The sequence below is a fragment of the Sebastes umbrosus genome, chromosome 14 (assembly GCF_015220745.1).
Source record: "Sebastes umbrosus isolate fSebUmb1 chromosome 14, fSebUmb1.pri, whole genome shotgun sequence".
In the NCBI taxonomy this organism is placed as follows: Eukaryota; Metazoa; Chordata; class Actinopteri; order Perciformes; family Sebastidae; genus Sebastes; species Sebastes umbrosus.
In genome coordinates, this window is record NC_051282.1 from 13,033,705 (window position 1) to 13,051,755 (window position 18,051).

At 41.1% G+C, this 18,051-nt stretch overlaps 1 protein-coding gene across 2 annotated transcripts; it reads right to left on the reverse strand.

Moving 5' to 3' along the window:
- Positions 1-1,180: 1,180 nt before the first annotated feature.
- Positions 1,181-15,413, reverse strand: engl (endoglin, like). 2 transcript variants are annotated; one of them, XM_037791018.1, is made up of 17 exons: positions 15,018-15,412; positions 13,537-13,657; positions 11,939-12,108; positions 11,396-11,533; positions 11,036-11,210; positions 10,205-10,376; positions 9,964-10,108; positions 8,840-9,032; positions 8,394-8,563; positions 7,421-7,576; positions 6,562-6,645; positions 6,203-6,457; positions 4,894-5,418; positions 4,529-4,673; positions 4,336-4,437; positions 2,657-2,771; positions 1,181-1,678 (listed from the first exon to the last, which is right to left on the reverse strand). In XM_037791018.1, exons 2-16 carry the CDS (start codon positions 13,604-13,606, stop codon positions 2,659-2,661), a joined length of 2,613 nt encoding a protein of 870 aa, XP_037646946.1. In that variant the 5' UTR covers positions 13,607-13,657; positions 15,018-15,412; the 3' UTR covers positions 1,181-1,678; positions 2,657-2,658. The 2 variants fall into 2 exon arrangements, with proteins under 2 accessions (XP_037646946.1, XP_037646945.1); XM_037791017.1 differs by lacking the exons at positions 1,181-1,678; positions 2,657-2,771 and having other exon boundaries at positions 3,505-4,437; positions 15,018-15,413.
- Positions 15,414-18,051: the final 2,638 nt, after the last annotated feature.

Sequence of the window (18,051 nt, forward strand, 5' to 3'; positions counted from 1 at the left end):
AAAGGCCTTAATGTGAAAGGGGTTGCTCATATAGGGACAAACCCACAGAGAATTAGCACCCAACTCCATTCCCAGGGACGGAGCCTTATGGAGCATTTTACCATGTTTCAACTAATTGTTGTGGTTTTATGGATGCAACTTTAATGTTTTGGGTCAATCTCGCTGCTCTAATTATGTTTTTTCTCCTGCAAATACAGACAGATGTTTTTTTTTTTGCAAAAAAAACTAAAAAATCCACTGTATACGCTATCTGCTCAACATCAAGCGGCAGACAGACACTATAGTGACTAGCTGGTGAACATAGTGGAGCATTTAGCAGCTAGAGAGTGTTTTCCTCAGGAGTTAGTAGAGACCAACGCGGAGCTAAAAGGAGAGTGAATGATGAATTTATTCCCATCAGGCGGACAGCAACATGACTCCAAATCACTGTTGCTGTTTCTGCTGTAAATATCCAATTGTTTGTTAAAACATATCAACATTATACCATAAGGGAAAATACATGCGTTGTGTGTAATATATTTTTACAGTATCGTATACTTATTCACAACACATTAAAGCAGCAGTGGGTAGAATTGGAGCAAATATGATAAAGAAAACGGTCACTATATCCTGACAGTAGTACATGAGACATGTAATCTGAAAAAAAATCATGTGCCTCTGTGTCCTCCGGTGCTCCTAATGGCATCTGCGAGATTTCACAGACCGGAGGAAAACAACCAATCAGAGCCGAGCTGGAGTCTGCCGTCTCTGAGCAGCTGTCAATCACTCTTGAACTCCGATCAAACGGTCAAACTAGGCAGCGCTGATCAAATAAGCATCACAGTAACAGAATATTGATTCATATTTGATCAACGCTGCCTAGTTTGACCGTTTGGTCGGAGTTCGTGAGTGATTGACAGCTGCCTCCATTGAATGAACAGCCAATAGGAACGCTCTCTCTCTGAAATGACCTGTGATTGGCCAAAGTCTCCCGTCACAGGCTAGATTTTTTTAAAACCTGAAAACAGAGCCATGAGGAGGGGCAGAAGTTTTCTCTCAGAACACTTGAATTACAATATGATGAAAGGTTATTATGGAATTTTTGCCCAATGATGCCAAAAATATTCTGCCTACTGCCGCTTTAACTTTCTTTGTAATATTGGGGTTGCTTGTAATTTGAGAGTGAAACAGCAAGTCAACATGGATCTCAGCTCATTTATTCAATACATCTTTTTTGCCACATAAACACAAAATAATTCACATACAGATAATATGCAGCTTCCGGCTGATTCACAGTTACAACACATATAGTGAAAATGATTCTGTAAAACATTGACTCGTCAAACAGGCACACACAGTAACCTCTCAATACATCTTTGACCTCGTGTTCCATCTCTAGAGGCGGCGTCGATGACGTAGTTTCAGTTTTAGTCACTCCAACCAGGTTTAGATCCTATCGGATCTAGATAAACGTCTCGCCATGTGACGACTCCCTGCCACTTTTGAAATGACTTGATGCAGAATGGCACGCAACACCAAACAAACAATGTTTCGCGTTTCACAATGCGGCGATGAGCAAGTGCACAAACATGGCTCTACACACACACACACACACACACACAAGCAGCTGTGCTCGCTCACACACACAAGCTGTTAGAACCTCTGTCCCAGTTCTTTTTTCTCAGATTTGCAGGAAATCCTGAGAAAGAGATAAAAAGAATAAAACTGTTCAGACCTATCTGGCATATCGGAGTTGAAATCTGCAGGTGCTCGCCTAATGCTGATGGCGCTGATGGCGCTGGCGGTGCTTCTAACCTCTACAGTTTATTTTAAATACACCGCTTTGACATTAGGTTCACTCTGGGCCGCCCAGCTGGAGTGAGTTGGACAGTTTCACTCGATAAATTGTGAAAATGTGTTTAATTTGAACAAAGGGGATTGTGGTAGGTCAACGTATTCTCATACAACGGTTCGTATGATATCTCCCAAAAAGTTATTCCTCATTTTTCGTGCATTTTCCTACAAATGTCCAGCGTCAATTTCTGCGCCAGTCTTTTCAAAATAAACTTTAGTCTTCACAGGATACAACTTCGAGCACCGGAGGACACAGAGGCACATGATGTACTACAGTCACGGTATAGCGACTGCTTTATAAAAATAACTTTTTTAATCATATTTGCTCCAGTCTCGCCTACTTCAGCTTTAACCACAGACCTCATTTCAGGCATCTAACTAAAAACATTCAGAAAAATCTATTGACTTCCAGACGAGGGAACTAGGACTCATTCCTGCACTACTCTATACTCTATGTTTTTTGTTTTAAGTATCAAATTCGATGCAGTGGAAATATCTTTTTTATTCCACGCATTCTTCTTCATGTCAAAACCTGGCGCCTACATTACCCATAATGCATCTCGATTGCCAAAAGTTGGAAATTCAGGTGTGTTATGTTAGTAGCGGTTCATGTAGCCTCAAGAATAGATCGGGGGCGTGCTACAGAGGTGAGGTACCTCACTGCTTTCTAACTCCACATCCCCAGATTTTTTTTTTTTCACTTTCAGAGTCTTCAGCCTCAACCGATGCCGACTGAAGTGACATCACTTGAGGCAATTTATCAATTTATCAGTGTAAAATTGGTGGAGTTGCCCTTTAAACGACCTTCCTCATCAGATCTTACCTCTACACCGAGCTGGAGGACTGTTTAGACAGTGGCGGTGGATTCCAGATGATGTAGCCTTCCTGAGTGTTGTCTGTTAACTGACTTTCTCCTCCAAGTGATGCTGGACGTGCCCCTTAAAAAGATATAATTATACAATACCTTTATAATGTCTCCACACGACCACAGGTAGAAAAAAACACAGTTAATAATGTTTAATATGGTAACCTGCAAGATACTCTTTTATTTTATTTTTACTAACTGGTAGTTGCTATGATGTAGGCAGTGCTGCCACATACTTTGCCTGTGGACTGTGGATAGTCAAAAATCCCTAAATTCCCTCAAACCCAAATTATCCTGATAAAATAGCAAATGTAAAACATTTGAGGACTGGCTTCAAGTTGAATTACAATTATGTTACATTAATCAGTGATCAACAATATCAAAACAGATTTAAATGGATAAGATAACAAAGTTAATGCGATAATAACGCACAGATTCTTTTTAACACCACTGATTTCTTCGTATGAAACTACAAAATGTATTACATGAAATCCATTGGTACCAACCATGTCATACTAGCTTGTCGCGAAGGAGGTTAAATAACACTCCAAACTTACGCTAAATTTTGACGAGGAAAAACTGTCATGGCCATTTTCAAAGGGGTCCCTTGACCTCTGACCTCAAGATATGTGAATGAAAATGGGTTCTATGGGTACCCACGAGTCTCCCCTTTACAGACATGCCCACTTTATGATAATCACACGCAGTTTGGGGCAAGTCATAGTCAAGTCAGCACACTGACACACTGACAGCTGTTGTTGCCTGTTGGGCTTCAATTTGCCATGTTATGTTGTATAGCATATTTGTTATGCTAAATGTAGTACCTGTGAGGGTTTCTGGACAATATTTGTCATTTTGTGCTGTTAATTAATTTCCAATAATAAATATATACATACATTTGCATGAAACAGGCTTATTTGCCCATTCTCATGTGATAAGAGTGTCAAATACTTGACAAATCTCCCTTCGAGGTACATTTTGAACAGATAAATATGTACGATTACGCGATTAATTGAGATTAACTATGGACAATCATGCGATTAATCACGATTAAATATTCTAATCGATTGACAGCCCGAATACTCACTATTCTGTGATTCGTTCATTGGGTAGGTAATCAATTTTCAATTTTGGTATTTGGTTATTTGTTTTTTTAATCCCTTAGGATTACAAACATGCATAAAACACACCAAACCTTTTGGAAAATGCTTGTTTTTTTCAATAACAAATAACAATACTGTAGAATAACAGAATCCTTAAAAATGAAAGCCTTTGATTAAACCGAAAGACATGTGTTGCAGCGCTATGTTGTCCATCTCAGCCGACAAACGAGAAATGTCTGGCTGAGTCCTTCCCGAGTCATGGAGACAAGCTAAGAGCCCTCGTCGCCGTTGCTCATGTCGGAGCGGAACCCATGTGAGGCTCGGGCCCCGAGGAAGCCTCCGCAGGCTGCATTACGTACGGGCTTGCCGGCACCGTTTAGGGGGAGAGGGCCCACAAGACGCTGAGTGCGAACAAAAGGCGTAAAAACAGCTCTCGTGGACTCATCGTGACACATTTCTGATCAAAAAAGCATGTGTGGGTAAAGCCTCTGATTGTGTGACCTATAGGTGACAGAGGGAAGCTGATCTCATTACCTGTGTAATAATAAATGCACCACAGTCCCCCCATCAGACCGACACCCATCACAAAGGCAGCGAAAACGATTCCCATCACTGGTCCTGTCTGCACCACAGAGTCTATAGAGACACAATGTTAATGATAGAGTGTGACGGTAGGTTAAACAGACTCACAGTATCATTGAAAAATGACCAAATAAATAATCCTCACTGCTGTGCTCTGGGTCTGGACTGGCCAGCGGGGAGACACTCAGTCTCTTGGTTCTTTGGCCAGCAGGAGGCCTCGGCAGTTTGGGTGCCAGTGAACTAATAGGCTGGGTGACCACCATGGGCCTGGAGAGGTTTCTGATCTCACACTGAGATGGGAACACAGGAGAAGGCAGGTATGTTAGTTTCGCTGTTATCACCTTGCAGTGCTATGATACCCGGTGTTGTCACAAAGCACAAATTATGATTCAACACCAAGTGAACAGGATAAATAAGTATCTACAATCCTACAACTTTCTCGTACTGCTATACATTTGTTTTAGTTCTTATATTTAAAATAAAGTAAATATGCTTGTGTTGTTTCTGTACCTGATGTCTGGTTGATCTAGATACAAGTGGAGGGATACGTAGCCCACCCTGACAGTCATTCTTTACTGTTTCCTTCTTGGGTTCCCCTCTTTTCAAGTCAGAGATACACAGGCGAAGGCTGCAGTGGAGGAACTGCATAGAGTCATTATAAACTGGTCGCAGGATGAAACTAAACCTCAAAGGCTGTATCTCCACCTCTGCTCCCACATCTGTGGTATTCTTTTCCATAATTTCTGGTGCTCTCAAACTCCCTCTTCTCTCGACTTTGTGTCGGAGTGGGACATCTCCATCTCTGTCTTTTTCCGGTCCGTCTATCTCTTCCTTTTCCTCTTCCAGTTCGTCGTCATCACCTTCGTCCTCTTCTTCCTCTTCATCTTGTGTCTTTGCACCGAGGGTCAGCGAGGGGTCCGAGGAACAGCCGTCGCTTATGACAGTCCAGAAACGAGACTTTTTGGGGTCCGACAGAGGAGAGATCACACATGACTTCACCTCCACGACATCTATGAAGGGCCCTTTGGCTGAAATCTGCAGTAGGACAGATAACAAAGAGGAAGACGACAAATTGCAGTTGAATGTTTGGACAAGATGTTTGATATGAACATTCAAAGGAATGTGATGCACATTGATTTTACTGTTTCACTGGTTACAGAATGAGTGCTGAGAGGATCTCATACACATCATTTGCAGTGATCACGATGTTTATTAGAGTTTAGAATAATAAAAAATGTACACCAATGAAGTTCTTGACTTCGAAGGATTTGGTGTTGACCACAGAGTGTATATAAAGATAGACGACATGACAGCTCCCTAAAAATGAAACCAAAACATCTCCACCGCCCCCTGGTGGCTGGCTGCAGTATAGGTCATGAATCCCACCTCATGAGACAAACTAAAAAAGTCAAAGTACACGTCAAATAATCTTTTCCCAAAGATGGTTTCTGTCATTTTAGGTAGTTCTTATCACACTGATGAATGTCCAAGTGTTCATTTTTCTGACAAGTCATGATTGGTAGCTGGCAGCCTCTCTTGCTGAGAAGCTGCGGCCGTGCTCGACTGGTTCGGGCAGGTGACCTCGATACCGCGGCTCCACCGCCCGATCACTACTGTGCAGACTCTGGCTCCAAATGATGTAAAAATCTCAAAATGGCAGTTCACGTATCTGGGATATTTTGGCTTCACTTCTGTACAGTGGGAGGAAGTGGAGACGCATCTTCCATCTTTATATACAGACTATGGCGTTGACAGTGTGCATCAAATAAACACAGAAAATATACGACACACACACACACACACACACACACACACAGACCTCAACATAGACACGGTGGTCTGCAGTGATGACGCAGGGGCCAATCCGTCTCTGCTCGTAGCTCTCAGTGACAAAGAGCTTCAAGATAAGCACAGGCCCAGATCTGCGTCTGGGTGTCGGTAGGTGGCTCAGTCCTGGATCAGGTCCCGGACCCTCGGGGGCCCAGGGGACCAGGCCTGCCGGAGGAGTGTTTACATCAACATCATCACCATCGTCAGATCCGGGGAGAGTGGGGACTGCAGCCAAACAGCTGAACTGAGAGGACGAACAGGAGATTACAGGTTTAAAATATTTTATGAGTAAGGGAGAAGATGTATTGTACCAAAATGAAGGTGTATATAGGTATACAGATATCTCACATGTATGCCGAGTGGACTTTTGGACTTCATTTCTGTCTCATTGAGTGCCAGAATGGTCTGAGGATCGTCTTTCCATAGTAACACCTGGCCAGAGAAGAGGGAACAGAATGGCATACTGTATGGGATAATTCATTGCAACTGTGTAAGTCCTAGGGATGTAAGAAAATATTGACACACTTGAGTATCGCAATATGTTTTGTGATACTGTATTAATTCTCAACTAATGATTTTTAATTAATAGTTTACATGCAAAGATTCATGGTATTCTAAAGAAAAAGATTCTGCCTCTGTTGTTTATCTCTTTACTTTTCTGTAATCACTCTGTATCTTCTTTCCTTCCAATTTCCGGCCTCTTAACCAAGATTTTCTGTCACTTAATTTACCTCTGTGCTACATCCTATTTTTAGGCTTCAACGCCACCATGTACTGGTCATGATGACCTGGGTCACAAGTCTCTCAGGGGACAACTTCCACTTACCACAATTTCAAGTGTCCATTATGTGCCTTGTGTTTTTGTTTTCACCACTGTCTGATAGACTTTGACCGGATTACAAATTCAGATGTTTCCCCCTCTGTGCTCTTAAAGCTTCACTCATTCTGTTTGTACTGTTTTCTCCTTCTCAAACCCCATTTTCGCTGCCCCTGTTGGTTTATGAAAATGATTTGAACAATGATAACTTCAACTTTAAAATCTCCCAGAATTCTATAAAGGTTGAGTGAAAAAAAAAATCATATTTTATTGTGTAAAATAAACAAATTGAATTTGGTAAAAATATATAATATAGGGTTTAATAGACAACAAAGAATTAAATAATTTTCTATATCTCTAAACCCTTTCTGCCAAAATGTCTTATCTCACCATGTTTTTGTACTGCACTCTTCTAGGCTGTCCCAGGAGCAGAACCTCAGTCCCACAGGAAATGACAGGGAACACCAACAGGAAATGACTCCCATTGGACTGAGCCTGGCACGTCGAGTCTCGTAGGGTCACGGCAGCCACTGGGACAGATAAGCTCTGCGGGGGACAACTGATGTGAGACGACGCAACTTTCAAATTGAATCATTTTTCTGTACAACTGGAAAGATGTACACATAGTTGGTTTGACATTAACTACTGAAGTGATCATTTTAACAAGACTAAGAGTCTACTTTGTCTGTGAGGCTGTACTCTGACACAGTGGTGGAGCTAAATGCATGGCAACATCCTCAAAATGACAATGCTATCATGTTTAGTAGGGATGATGTTCACCATCTTTTGCTAGGTAGCACTAAACCCAAAATATATCTGAGGCTAATGGGAATGTCATTAGGTATGCAGGTATTTTGCTCATAAAACAAAGTTGGAAAATTACAATTTTGACCTGATGATGGCGCTAAAAGTCTGAAGATCACCATAATTAATACAAATCCAACCGCCCAAATGAACCGCACCAGAGTTCAATCAAAACGGACTCAATGTTGGCTTGTGAAAGTGCCATAAAACCCTCCATAGAGATGAGGAGCTGTGGAGTTAAGTGTTAATTCTCTGTGGGTTTTATCACTTTCATATTACAAGTAGGCATGTGGTCAAATTTAGTAAAATTAAATATTGATTAGAGCAGCTTTAAATATGATACATGTACATGTCCACAAGATATTCCTAGCAAAGGTCAGTATATTTTATTGATGGTAATAGTTCAGTTTGTTGCAAGTTTAACACATCTTTTTGATGTAGTCGCTACTACCAGCGGCTGCTAGGCATTATGGACTTTGTGAAACCCCTGGATATATTAAGTTGTGGTAGCTAGCTTCTCTCTATGAATTGTTTACATCTAATACAGAGGTATGAAGACCTGCAGGATGTGTTGGTCGACGGTCACGCTGAGGCGTCCGTCCTCACACTGCACCGTGAAACTCTCGCGGCCTATTCCCGCTCTGCCTCCACCGTTCAGCCACTGCCTCAGTCTGCGCTCCTCGGCCCAGGGAGGCCTCACAACCAGAGGATTCATCACCGGAGCCACGTCTGTGGTACAGACAGAGAGGAGACACAGAGACAGCCGTGCCGAGAAATTAAACACTCGCACGTACACTTCAATACCCTTCATTCGACATTTACGATGGAAATATTCTGCTTTCATTTCTCCTCCTCCATCTTCAAAAGGGACACAGAAGACCAAGCAAATACTTCTCCTATACATGAAGGAAATGAGAAAAGAACTAGGGTGGATTTCAAAATGAAAGTGAAATGTTCAGGTCACTCACACAGCGATGGAAACAAGAGACACACAGGAGTCCTGACCTGTGCCGCCCCCAGCCAGCTGGATCACAAAGCGATTGGCCAGGTCAGCCTCAGTGTATGAGGTCAGCTTGCTGTAGCCGCTCTCACGGGCCCACACAAGAAGGTCGGGTATGGTGGACAGGTCAGAGTTAAGTGAACTGGACAGGGTCAGGTCAGGTTCAGGTGGGTAAGGTGGGGACACACTGTTAGACGACTACGGAGAGAGAGAGAGAGAAGACAGATACACAGACATCAGGACAAGTATGTAATCAAAGTACAATCAAGTAAAAGACAAGACCATGATAATGCAACATGTGGAAAACCCAGTTGCCCAGTTGGTAATCCATCCATTATCTGTTTATGGCTTAACCTTGTAGAGATGTTGTAAAGGTAAGTTTGGTCTCAATCTCAAACTCAATCATTTGTCGGTCACAGCATACTGCAGCCTCAAAGGGACAGTGTGTAGGATTTGCCGGCATCTAGTGATGTGGTTGCAGATTGCAAACAACCTGAGAACCCCTCCGCTCACTCCTCCCTTTACAAGACTGTGGTAACGTGAGCCGCCGGGTGCAAAACTGTGGTAATGCCATTTGCCTTGCTCAGAGACCATACTTACCATAATAACACTACTATAGGGGCAACGGATGTTAGACGGCGGCTGGCGGTACCACGGTTTTGCACTCTATGACTCACGTTACCGCAGTTTCACAAGCGTGTTAGAGAACTACGGTGGCCTTCAGGTAAAGTAAAAACCTGAAAAGCTCTCTCTAGAGCCAGTGTTTTGGTTTGTCCGTTCTAGGCTACTGTAGAAACATGGCAGAGCAACATGGCGGGTGTCTAGAAGGTAACCCACAAATTGCGAAATCTGGCAAGACTCGGTGCCTGATGACCTATCCTAACCCTAACTATTCCAGGTCAATGCCTAACCTCTATCATCTGGCGGGAGTTTTTCCAAATTGTAGGTTATCTCTAGACACGACCCCTGTGAAGAGGACCCGCTCCCTATGTAGATATGAAGGGCTCATTCTAAGCTAATGAAAACACAACGATTCTCAGTTTCCCGTGATTATACACCTAAATGTTACACACTGTTCCTTTAATTTAAGAGGACAAATTCAGATACGAAGAAGAGACGGGTCCCTTACATGAACAGATATATGACCCCGGACACCATGAGCAACAATGGCCCAGTTGACTGGCACAGAGCTGCTGAGAATCAGCACAACCGCCTGGGTCTTTGAGTTGGCCACCAGGGGCACAAGAGAGACGATCACCTCCACCTGGAGAGAGCTGAAAGAGACGGAGAGAGACAATATTAAACATTGCATGGCTGTACAACAGCAATATATGCTCCCGCCAGGACTTTCCGAGGCTGCATGTTCTCACCCACAGAGTCCTGAGCCCACTGAATGGAGCTTGATCACATGGACTTCGGGGCTGATCCCACCTGCTGGCGAGTCAACGCAGCCCTGCACATCCTGTGGCTGCAGCTCAGAGGTCATGTAGTTGTGAGAGAGGAACATGGACTGCAACTGGCACACAGCTGGCAGGGTAAGATCTGTTATATGGAGACAAAGCAAGAGGCAAAAGGCAAGAGGGAAGTAGGTTACACAAGATCTTTCTTCATAATCTGTCCGACCTGAGCCTCGCGTTCTGTCTGGTGAGAAGAGAGATAAGATAGTAGGCTATGACCTGACTTTTAACCTACAGAGTATCAAACCACTGCACAGATGTTTAGGTTGAAGCAATAATTTGAAATTCTGGGAAATGTGTTTGTTTGCTTTCTGCGAGTTAGACGAGAAGATTGATTCACTCGTATCTGTCTGTTGTTGTTGTTGTTGTTGTTTTTTACTTCTGACAGAGCCAGTCTAGCTGCTTCCGCCTGTTTCCTGTAATAATGCTTAGATAAGCTAACCGGCTGCATGCTGCTGGCTGTAGCTACATATTTACCATACAGATGTGGTCTTGATCTTCTTATCAAACTCTTCACACAAGAAAGCAAATAAAAGTATTTCCCAAAATGTCAAAGTGTTACTTAAAGTGTTTGTAAAAGCAAGTAAAAATAGTATCCTCCATTTTCACTTTTATTTTTTTGTAAATATGCGGTAAACCTGTCTGAAGCATGATACATTGTGAAAAGGCTTTCAACTTTTGTAAATGGGCAGCATGATGGTTGAATTAATCATCATAATGATATCTGGTTTCTTGTTGGCTCACCCTCTCCCAGTGGGACGTAGACTCGATTGCCGTGTGCTGTGTGTGTCAAAGAGGACATGTTGCCATGGTGTTTCAGAGCCCAGCGGTGCAGCGCACGTGGATGAAAAGGCAGCGAATGCACCATTTGGACATTCAAAAACAGGGTGTGGGACTGCACGCTGGAGTTTGAGGATATCTACAGATACGGGCAAAGAAGAACATTTCAGGGGAAAGACATTGATGGAAAGTAAAAACAACATACGGATTATACAGCATATCATTTAAATGTGCACTCAATCAAATGAGATTTGGTAGTGAATGACATTGAGGGTGTTATATAACACAGATGTGATGGGCAGGTTGTGACACACTGTGATTGACCTGCACCAGCACTGGGAGGTTGGGAGGCAGCCTCTCAGCCTCCAGCCACCAGGTGACGGGGAGCCTGGAGCTGAGCAGCAGGTGGAGAGCTCTGAGAGGTGAGGGGGACAGAGACAAAGGCTTCAGCAACACCGTCACCTGCAGACAGAAGAGGAGAGGGGTGTACATACATATATATATATATATATATTGTATAGAGTTGTTTTTGCCAGTCATTAGGGAGTTAAATAATAAATAATAAAAACAAATATCTTTCTGGAGCCGCAAAACATTTGAGCATTGTGATGAAGGAAACACAGTTTATAGTCTTAGTATATCTAAGGAGCCACTGGAGAAGGGCTCAAGAGCATAATGTGGCTCCGGAGCCGCAGGTTGCTGACCTTGCTGACCCCTGGTCTAGCATTACCGGGCTAGCTAACTTTGTTAGTGTGTCAGCTTGCCGGCTAAACGCTTGGGGAAATTTATGTGTGTTAATGTAATAACATTATACTCCTTTTTTTTTGGATTCCATACTCTTGCACACGCTTCGAGTTAGCTCATCACCTTGTTTTCGGGGCTGTGTGTCACTCTCCCCACTGCAACCACATGAGTTTCCTTGTCCCCGCGTTCTCTAGCTTCACAGCCCGGACCAGCCTCAAACCTCTCCAGCAGACCCTGGACCGGGTGCAGCGCCCCCACCGGTCCCACAGAGCACCGCACCTCCACACTCTGAGCTGAGGAGGAACAGCAGATGTGTAACTATCAATGGAGGAGGTTGCTCCTTCTCTATTTTTGAGAGGCAAGAAGGAGAACAAAATATTAAAAAGAGTAAATGGTTGAAATGAACCATCACCAAATCTCAGTATCATTTATAAAATATTTTTCTCTCTTTGGAAAAAATCTATTATTTAAAGGTCCCATATCATGCTCATTTTCAGGTTCATACTTATATTTTGTGTTTCTACTAGAACATGTTTACATGCTGTAATGTTCAATAAAACCTTTATTTTCCTCGTACTGTCTGTCTGAATATGTCTGTATTTACCATCTGTCTGACACGCTCCGTTTTAGCGCATTTCAATGGAATTGCAACAGAATTGCATTGCTAGGCAACAGTTTGGGTCCATGTTTACTTCCTGTCAGCTGATGTTATTTACATACACTGCAACCAGGAATAAACTGGGAAACATTTAGTATGTTAACATTTAAAATTGTGTCAAGGGCCTAAATATTGTATTTGTGACATCACAAATGGACAGAAATCCTGATGGCTCGTTTCAAACGCACAATTTCTGAATACGGGCCGTGTGTATTTCTCTGTATATTGAGCGTTTTTGATAGTTTAACAGTATTTATAAAGCACTTAAACCTGCTTTATAATATAAAAGACCTGAAAATTTCACTTTTTACAATATGGGACCTTTAATAAATTCTGATTAAAAGGCTTCAACAGCGAAAATGTGGTGTTTGGTTTCTTCAAAAACTCCAAAACAATATTTTCTTATCATAAATTTTATATGTTTTCTTTTAATCTTTTATTCATAAATATAAATTTAACAATAAATATCTTATTTGTTGTTTTCTTGAAGGATGTTGAGCAATATGTGAAACTACTTTCTAATTTGACTAAGAAAAAGGTGATTAAGACACTCACAATAGGCCTATATGTAGGTTTTAATATTTTTGTTTAGTGTGATATACCGCTGGCTCTTTTGTTATTGTTATACTGAATGTGAATTATGTTCTTTTGTTTAATTAATAAAGAAAGAAAGTAGAGATTAGTAGCCAAGTAGTGTAAAATATATGATGCCATGGGTTGGTTTTCCTCCTGTCCTCCCCAATTTTTGGAGTCCCAGCCGCCACTGGTATGAAAAAATGTAACTGCTGTGGGGAGTACACTTATATTCCTCTAGGACCAAAAACAAATAACATGAGTTCTGCTTCTTCTACATGCAGGCACACTGGTCCAAAACCTGCATGACTGCTGTTTGCTGAGCCAGGTCTTGTATCTTCCTCTGTGATCTGTCAGACAGACGGTATCATTTGTGCATGCCGAGTTTAAATCCCTGCCTGGAGGTCACTGGTGGAACAATGCATTTGTTAATGTCTTCGCCACACAGGTACATGGGTGTAAAGTTGACATGTCCTCCTGATGTTCTTACCTGCTGTTGTCTTCCAGAGCAGAAGGAGACAGAAATCAGTCCATCCAATCCTCGACAGTGAAGGCATCATGAATATTTCACTACTACGCTGACTTAATGTGACGACTCCTCTCGCAACATCCTAGTGAACAGAAACAGGAAATAAGACATATGGTACATACCATGTTATATAATACATTAGCTATAGTCTTCAGTGCTTTCTACTGTTGTAAATTGGCTCAGTCACTTATATAATTGAGTTATCACAATATGCAGGTCTGTGAGAGCTGCAGTATTCCACCTACAGCAAGTACTTATCTAGAGAGGTGCAACAATTAGTCTATTAATCGATTTGTTGATCGACAGAAATTATAATGAGCATTAAGATATTTTTCTGACATTTCATAGACAAACTGATTAGTCAATTAATTAAGAAAAATAATTGGCAGATTAGTTGGTAATGAAAATAATTGTTAGTTACAGCCTCATTCATCATGTTTTCTTCAGCCAACCATCCTGGTTGCTATGGAAGCCCATTTACACCAGCAAAAAAAAAAAAGATTTATAGTTTGTCATGATAAAAAAAAAGTGGTATTTATAACATAGCAAGACAGAATAATTAGATAGAAAGTCAAATATTTATTTAATTATGATATAATAAAAAAATGTTTTGACTCACTAAGTCAAAGTTATGAGACATTGAGACTAACGTGAAAATAAAATTCTGCAATAGTAAGTCAACATTATGAGGTAAAAAGTAAAAAAAAAAAAAAAAATGAGATCATAAATCAGAACTATTAAATGAAAACTAAAAATGATGATAGACAAAATAAATCAAAATTATGTGATGAAAGTACAACTATTGATTTACTATCTCATATTTTTGACTCACGACGATCATTTTCATTTTTATCATGACTAACTTTTCAGTTTTTTTAATTAACTGGCAGAAATGGGCTTCCATAGATGGCAAGGAATGTACATGAACTTTATGTTTTTACATTTTTTTTTCAAAATATACATGAATATCAGAGTATGAATATCAAAAAGAAAAAAAAATAATAGGCACAAAGTTGTGACCCTTCTGAGAATCCAAGGAAACTCAAATTTGAGCAACAAGCAATAAATTAAAGATCAAAGAATTAATATATATTCAAACAGCAGGAAAATCAAGCAATGCAGGACTGAATGATATAACTGAAATTAATATTTAAAAGTGTAGATCAAACCCACTAAAAACAAATCTCACAACAAAATATAAATACGGTTATAATACATCATTTTCAAACTAATAAAAATAAAATTTCTATGCTGATTTTGATTTCTGTGCTGGTTATATTATCGTGATATTTATTCCCAGAAGGACTAAAAAAGCCAGCTTGTGTTAGCTTCTACTTGTTGTGTCTAAAGTTCACCTCAGGATTGCTAAAACTTTTGTTCCCATCATAATCCAACATGTGCAGCAGCAGCAGACTAAACATGAGGAGAGGAGCTGAACTCACCTGCTGGTCGGACTGCTGATCATCCAGATGTTGCTCCAGCTGTTGCTGTAGGATTCACTGATCCAGCTGTTGCTCCAGGACTCACTGAGAGGGCTGGTACTCACAACTCAACACACATCACATACACACGCCCATCTCGCATAAAACTCTCAGCTGCGTGTCGCGTCAGGCTTCTTTCTCCAGCTGAGGTGCGACTTGTGAGAACTATTTCTCAGTGGAAACTCATTTTACGCACCGAGTTGGACGCACTGAAGGCCTGGTTGTAAAACACACGATTAAAGGGGCAATGGGAGGGACTGCAGGATGGTGTGACAGACTGGAGAGAGAGATGGCGAGATGGCGAGATGGAGAGGAATAAAAGGCTTTGGAAACGTCTCCAATCGTAGATGGTGGGAGGGATGGAGGAGGAGGAGGACCTCAGGAGTTTGACTGGCAGGTGAAATGTTTTTGGGGAGGAGAGTAAAGAGGGGCAAGCAACACACGCATAAACAGTCTTCTGTCTTCAAAGACCCTCTGAGACGTTAATAACATGAATCATATTTTCTGTATTTCTGCCTTTGAGTTTAGATTTTGAATTTTTCTCTCCTTACATTTCTATGAGAAATTAATAAGGCAAATAAAACCCAAAATACACTTATATTTACATATTTATATAAACTGGGGAAAAAAAGTTTGGAAACTTGTTTTTGGTGGATTATTTCTCTGTTGTTACAATGCTAATGGGCATTGTATTTTACATCATTGGAAAGCCTGTTTATTTACCTTCACAATGATGTCCAACTTGTAAGGATCATGCATTTGTGGGATGAGCAGCACAACTGATTATGTGGGTAGCGCTCAAGAAAAATTTGCCAAAATGCTCTGCCAATGGTAAACAGTGTATTCTCCTGTTGGTACTGACTCTTGGTTTGAGTTGTTTGGTGGATTGGATGATTGAACTCTCTATCAGAAACAAGGAACAAACAAGACATTCATTTTCTCGGGAGATCGTACCAGGTGGCAGACTCGAGGCTATTTCGGAACTAATCCAAACGCCGATGGGGTCATTATTCTATAGCCCTTATATTGTGCAATCAACATTTACTTCACTCTAAAGGAACAGTGTGTAACACTTTGGGGGATCTATTAGCAAAAATGGAATATAATATTCATAACTATGTTTTCATTAGTGTATAATCACCTGAAACTAACAATTGTTGTGTTTCCGTTAGCTTAGAATGAGCCCTATATAACTACATAGGGAGCGGGTCCTCTTCAAAGAGTCCGCCATGTTTCTATAATAACACAGCCAAACACTGGCTCTAACGAGAGCTTTTCACGTATTTCAATACCTGAAGGCCAACGCAGTTCTCCAACGCGCTTGTCAAACTGCGGTAACGTGAGTCACGGAGTGCAAAACCGTGGTATCGCCAGCTGCCGTCAGACTTCTGTTGCTCCTAAAGTAGCGTTATTATAATAAGGATGGCCTCTGAGCGAGGTGAACGGCGTTGCCACGGTTTTGCACTCGGCGGTTCACGTTACTGCAGTCTTGGAAAGGGAGCAGTGAGTGGAGGGGTACTCGGTTGCAATCTGCAACCACACCACTAGATGTTGCCAAATCCAACACACTGCACCTTTAAATAATAAGTTAAAGAAAAAAATGTGACATTTTAACCAACAGACATGAAGTTTAGGACATTTTGGATTCAGCGTAAATTTGTTCTTCTTGATGGAACTGATAAAAATAATCCTTAAACATATTATTTGACATACACCATTAAAAAAAACCTGCAGGTGTGGAATTTAAAAGACATTGGAACAACAGCAAAACTACAGCTCAGTTTTCTCTGTGTTTTTAGAGACATTTCCACTGCGGTCTATAAAAACACGTTACATTAAATAATGACCACTCATGTAACTAGTGTACAATTCAGCTTTCTTAATTGCTTTTGGAGACTTTTTTTGCATAGTGTGTGTGTGTGTGTGTGTGTGTGTGTCTGTGTCTGTGTGTGTTGCGCTCTTTGTCTACATGTCTATATTTTTTCTACGTGCAGTTTCATTCCCACTGATGATTCAAGAATGTTTTAATGACGTCCATTTCAGGACACCATTAACAATAACAGCTGGGACCCGGCCTGGCTCTGCATCAGTCTCCATCCAAAAGCAGTAATGTTCTCCATCCAAAACATCAACCCACTCAGAGATGGAAAATATTTTGCCAAACTGCTGCAAAGCTGGCCAGATATTATTACCGCTCGTATTACATTTTATCCACAAAATCCATCTGAGCTTTTGTGAGTTCGGAGAACTGATGTGGACATCAGCTGATTCTGCTAAAAGCTGAGTTCACTGTCCTGGTGTCAGTGTGACTCTTAGTGTTGGCACAGATCAGCGGACAGCTGTCAGCTAATATAGTCAAAGAAACTTTGGAAACATTTTTACAATGTCATCAGTCAAAACTATTGTTTTTATATGTTGGTATTTACAATCTGCATTACGTCTCTGAACGATAGGTCATGTCTGACCAGGTGACAAAGAAATATAGTATCTAAGGGAACATTTTCAGGTGTTTAACTCTGAATATCTGTCTGCTGTAAACACTCGTCACCATAATCCGATAATGTAAAACACCAAAGAGTCTTTCTGTCTGAGCATCAAAATGACTTACAGTAACACACTGTTAGCTCTGTCAGCGTACGAGGTCAGAGAGGAAAGAAAATCCATCTCCTGTTATATAAATGAAGGGATCTCAATTTAGACTTAGTTGCATATAAATCTTCTACTTCTACTCCCATTGTCTAAAACAAGATTTATATAGATGTACGCAGACTAAATCATTTTTAAAACATTGAAATCTGACTGCTGAATACATGCAAGATGTAAGAATTGCTTAAGTGTAGAATACTAGTTAACACGACTCAAGAATCTACAGCCTCTCAGTGAGGCTGTTCTTAGGCACAGCTGGGATTTGAGCTAAATGCTAACATCAGCCAGCATGCTAACATGCTCAGTGACAATGCTGACATTTAGCAGGTACAGTATAATGTTCACCAAT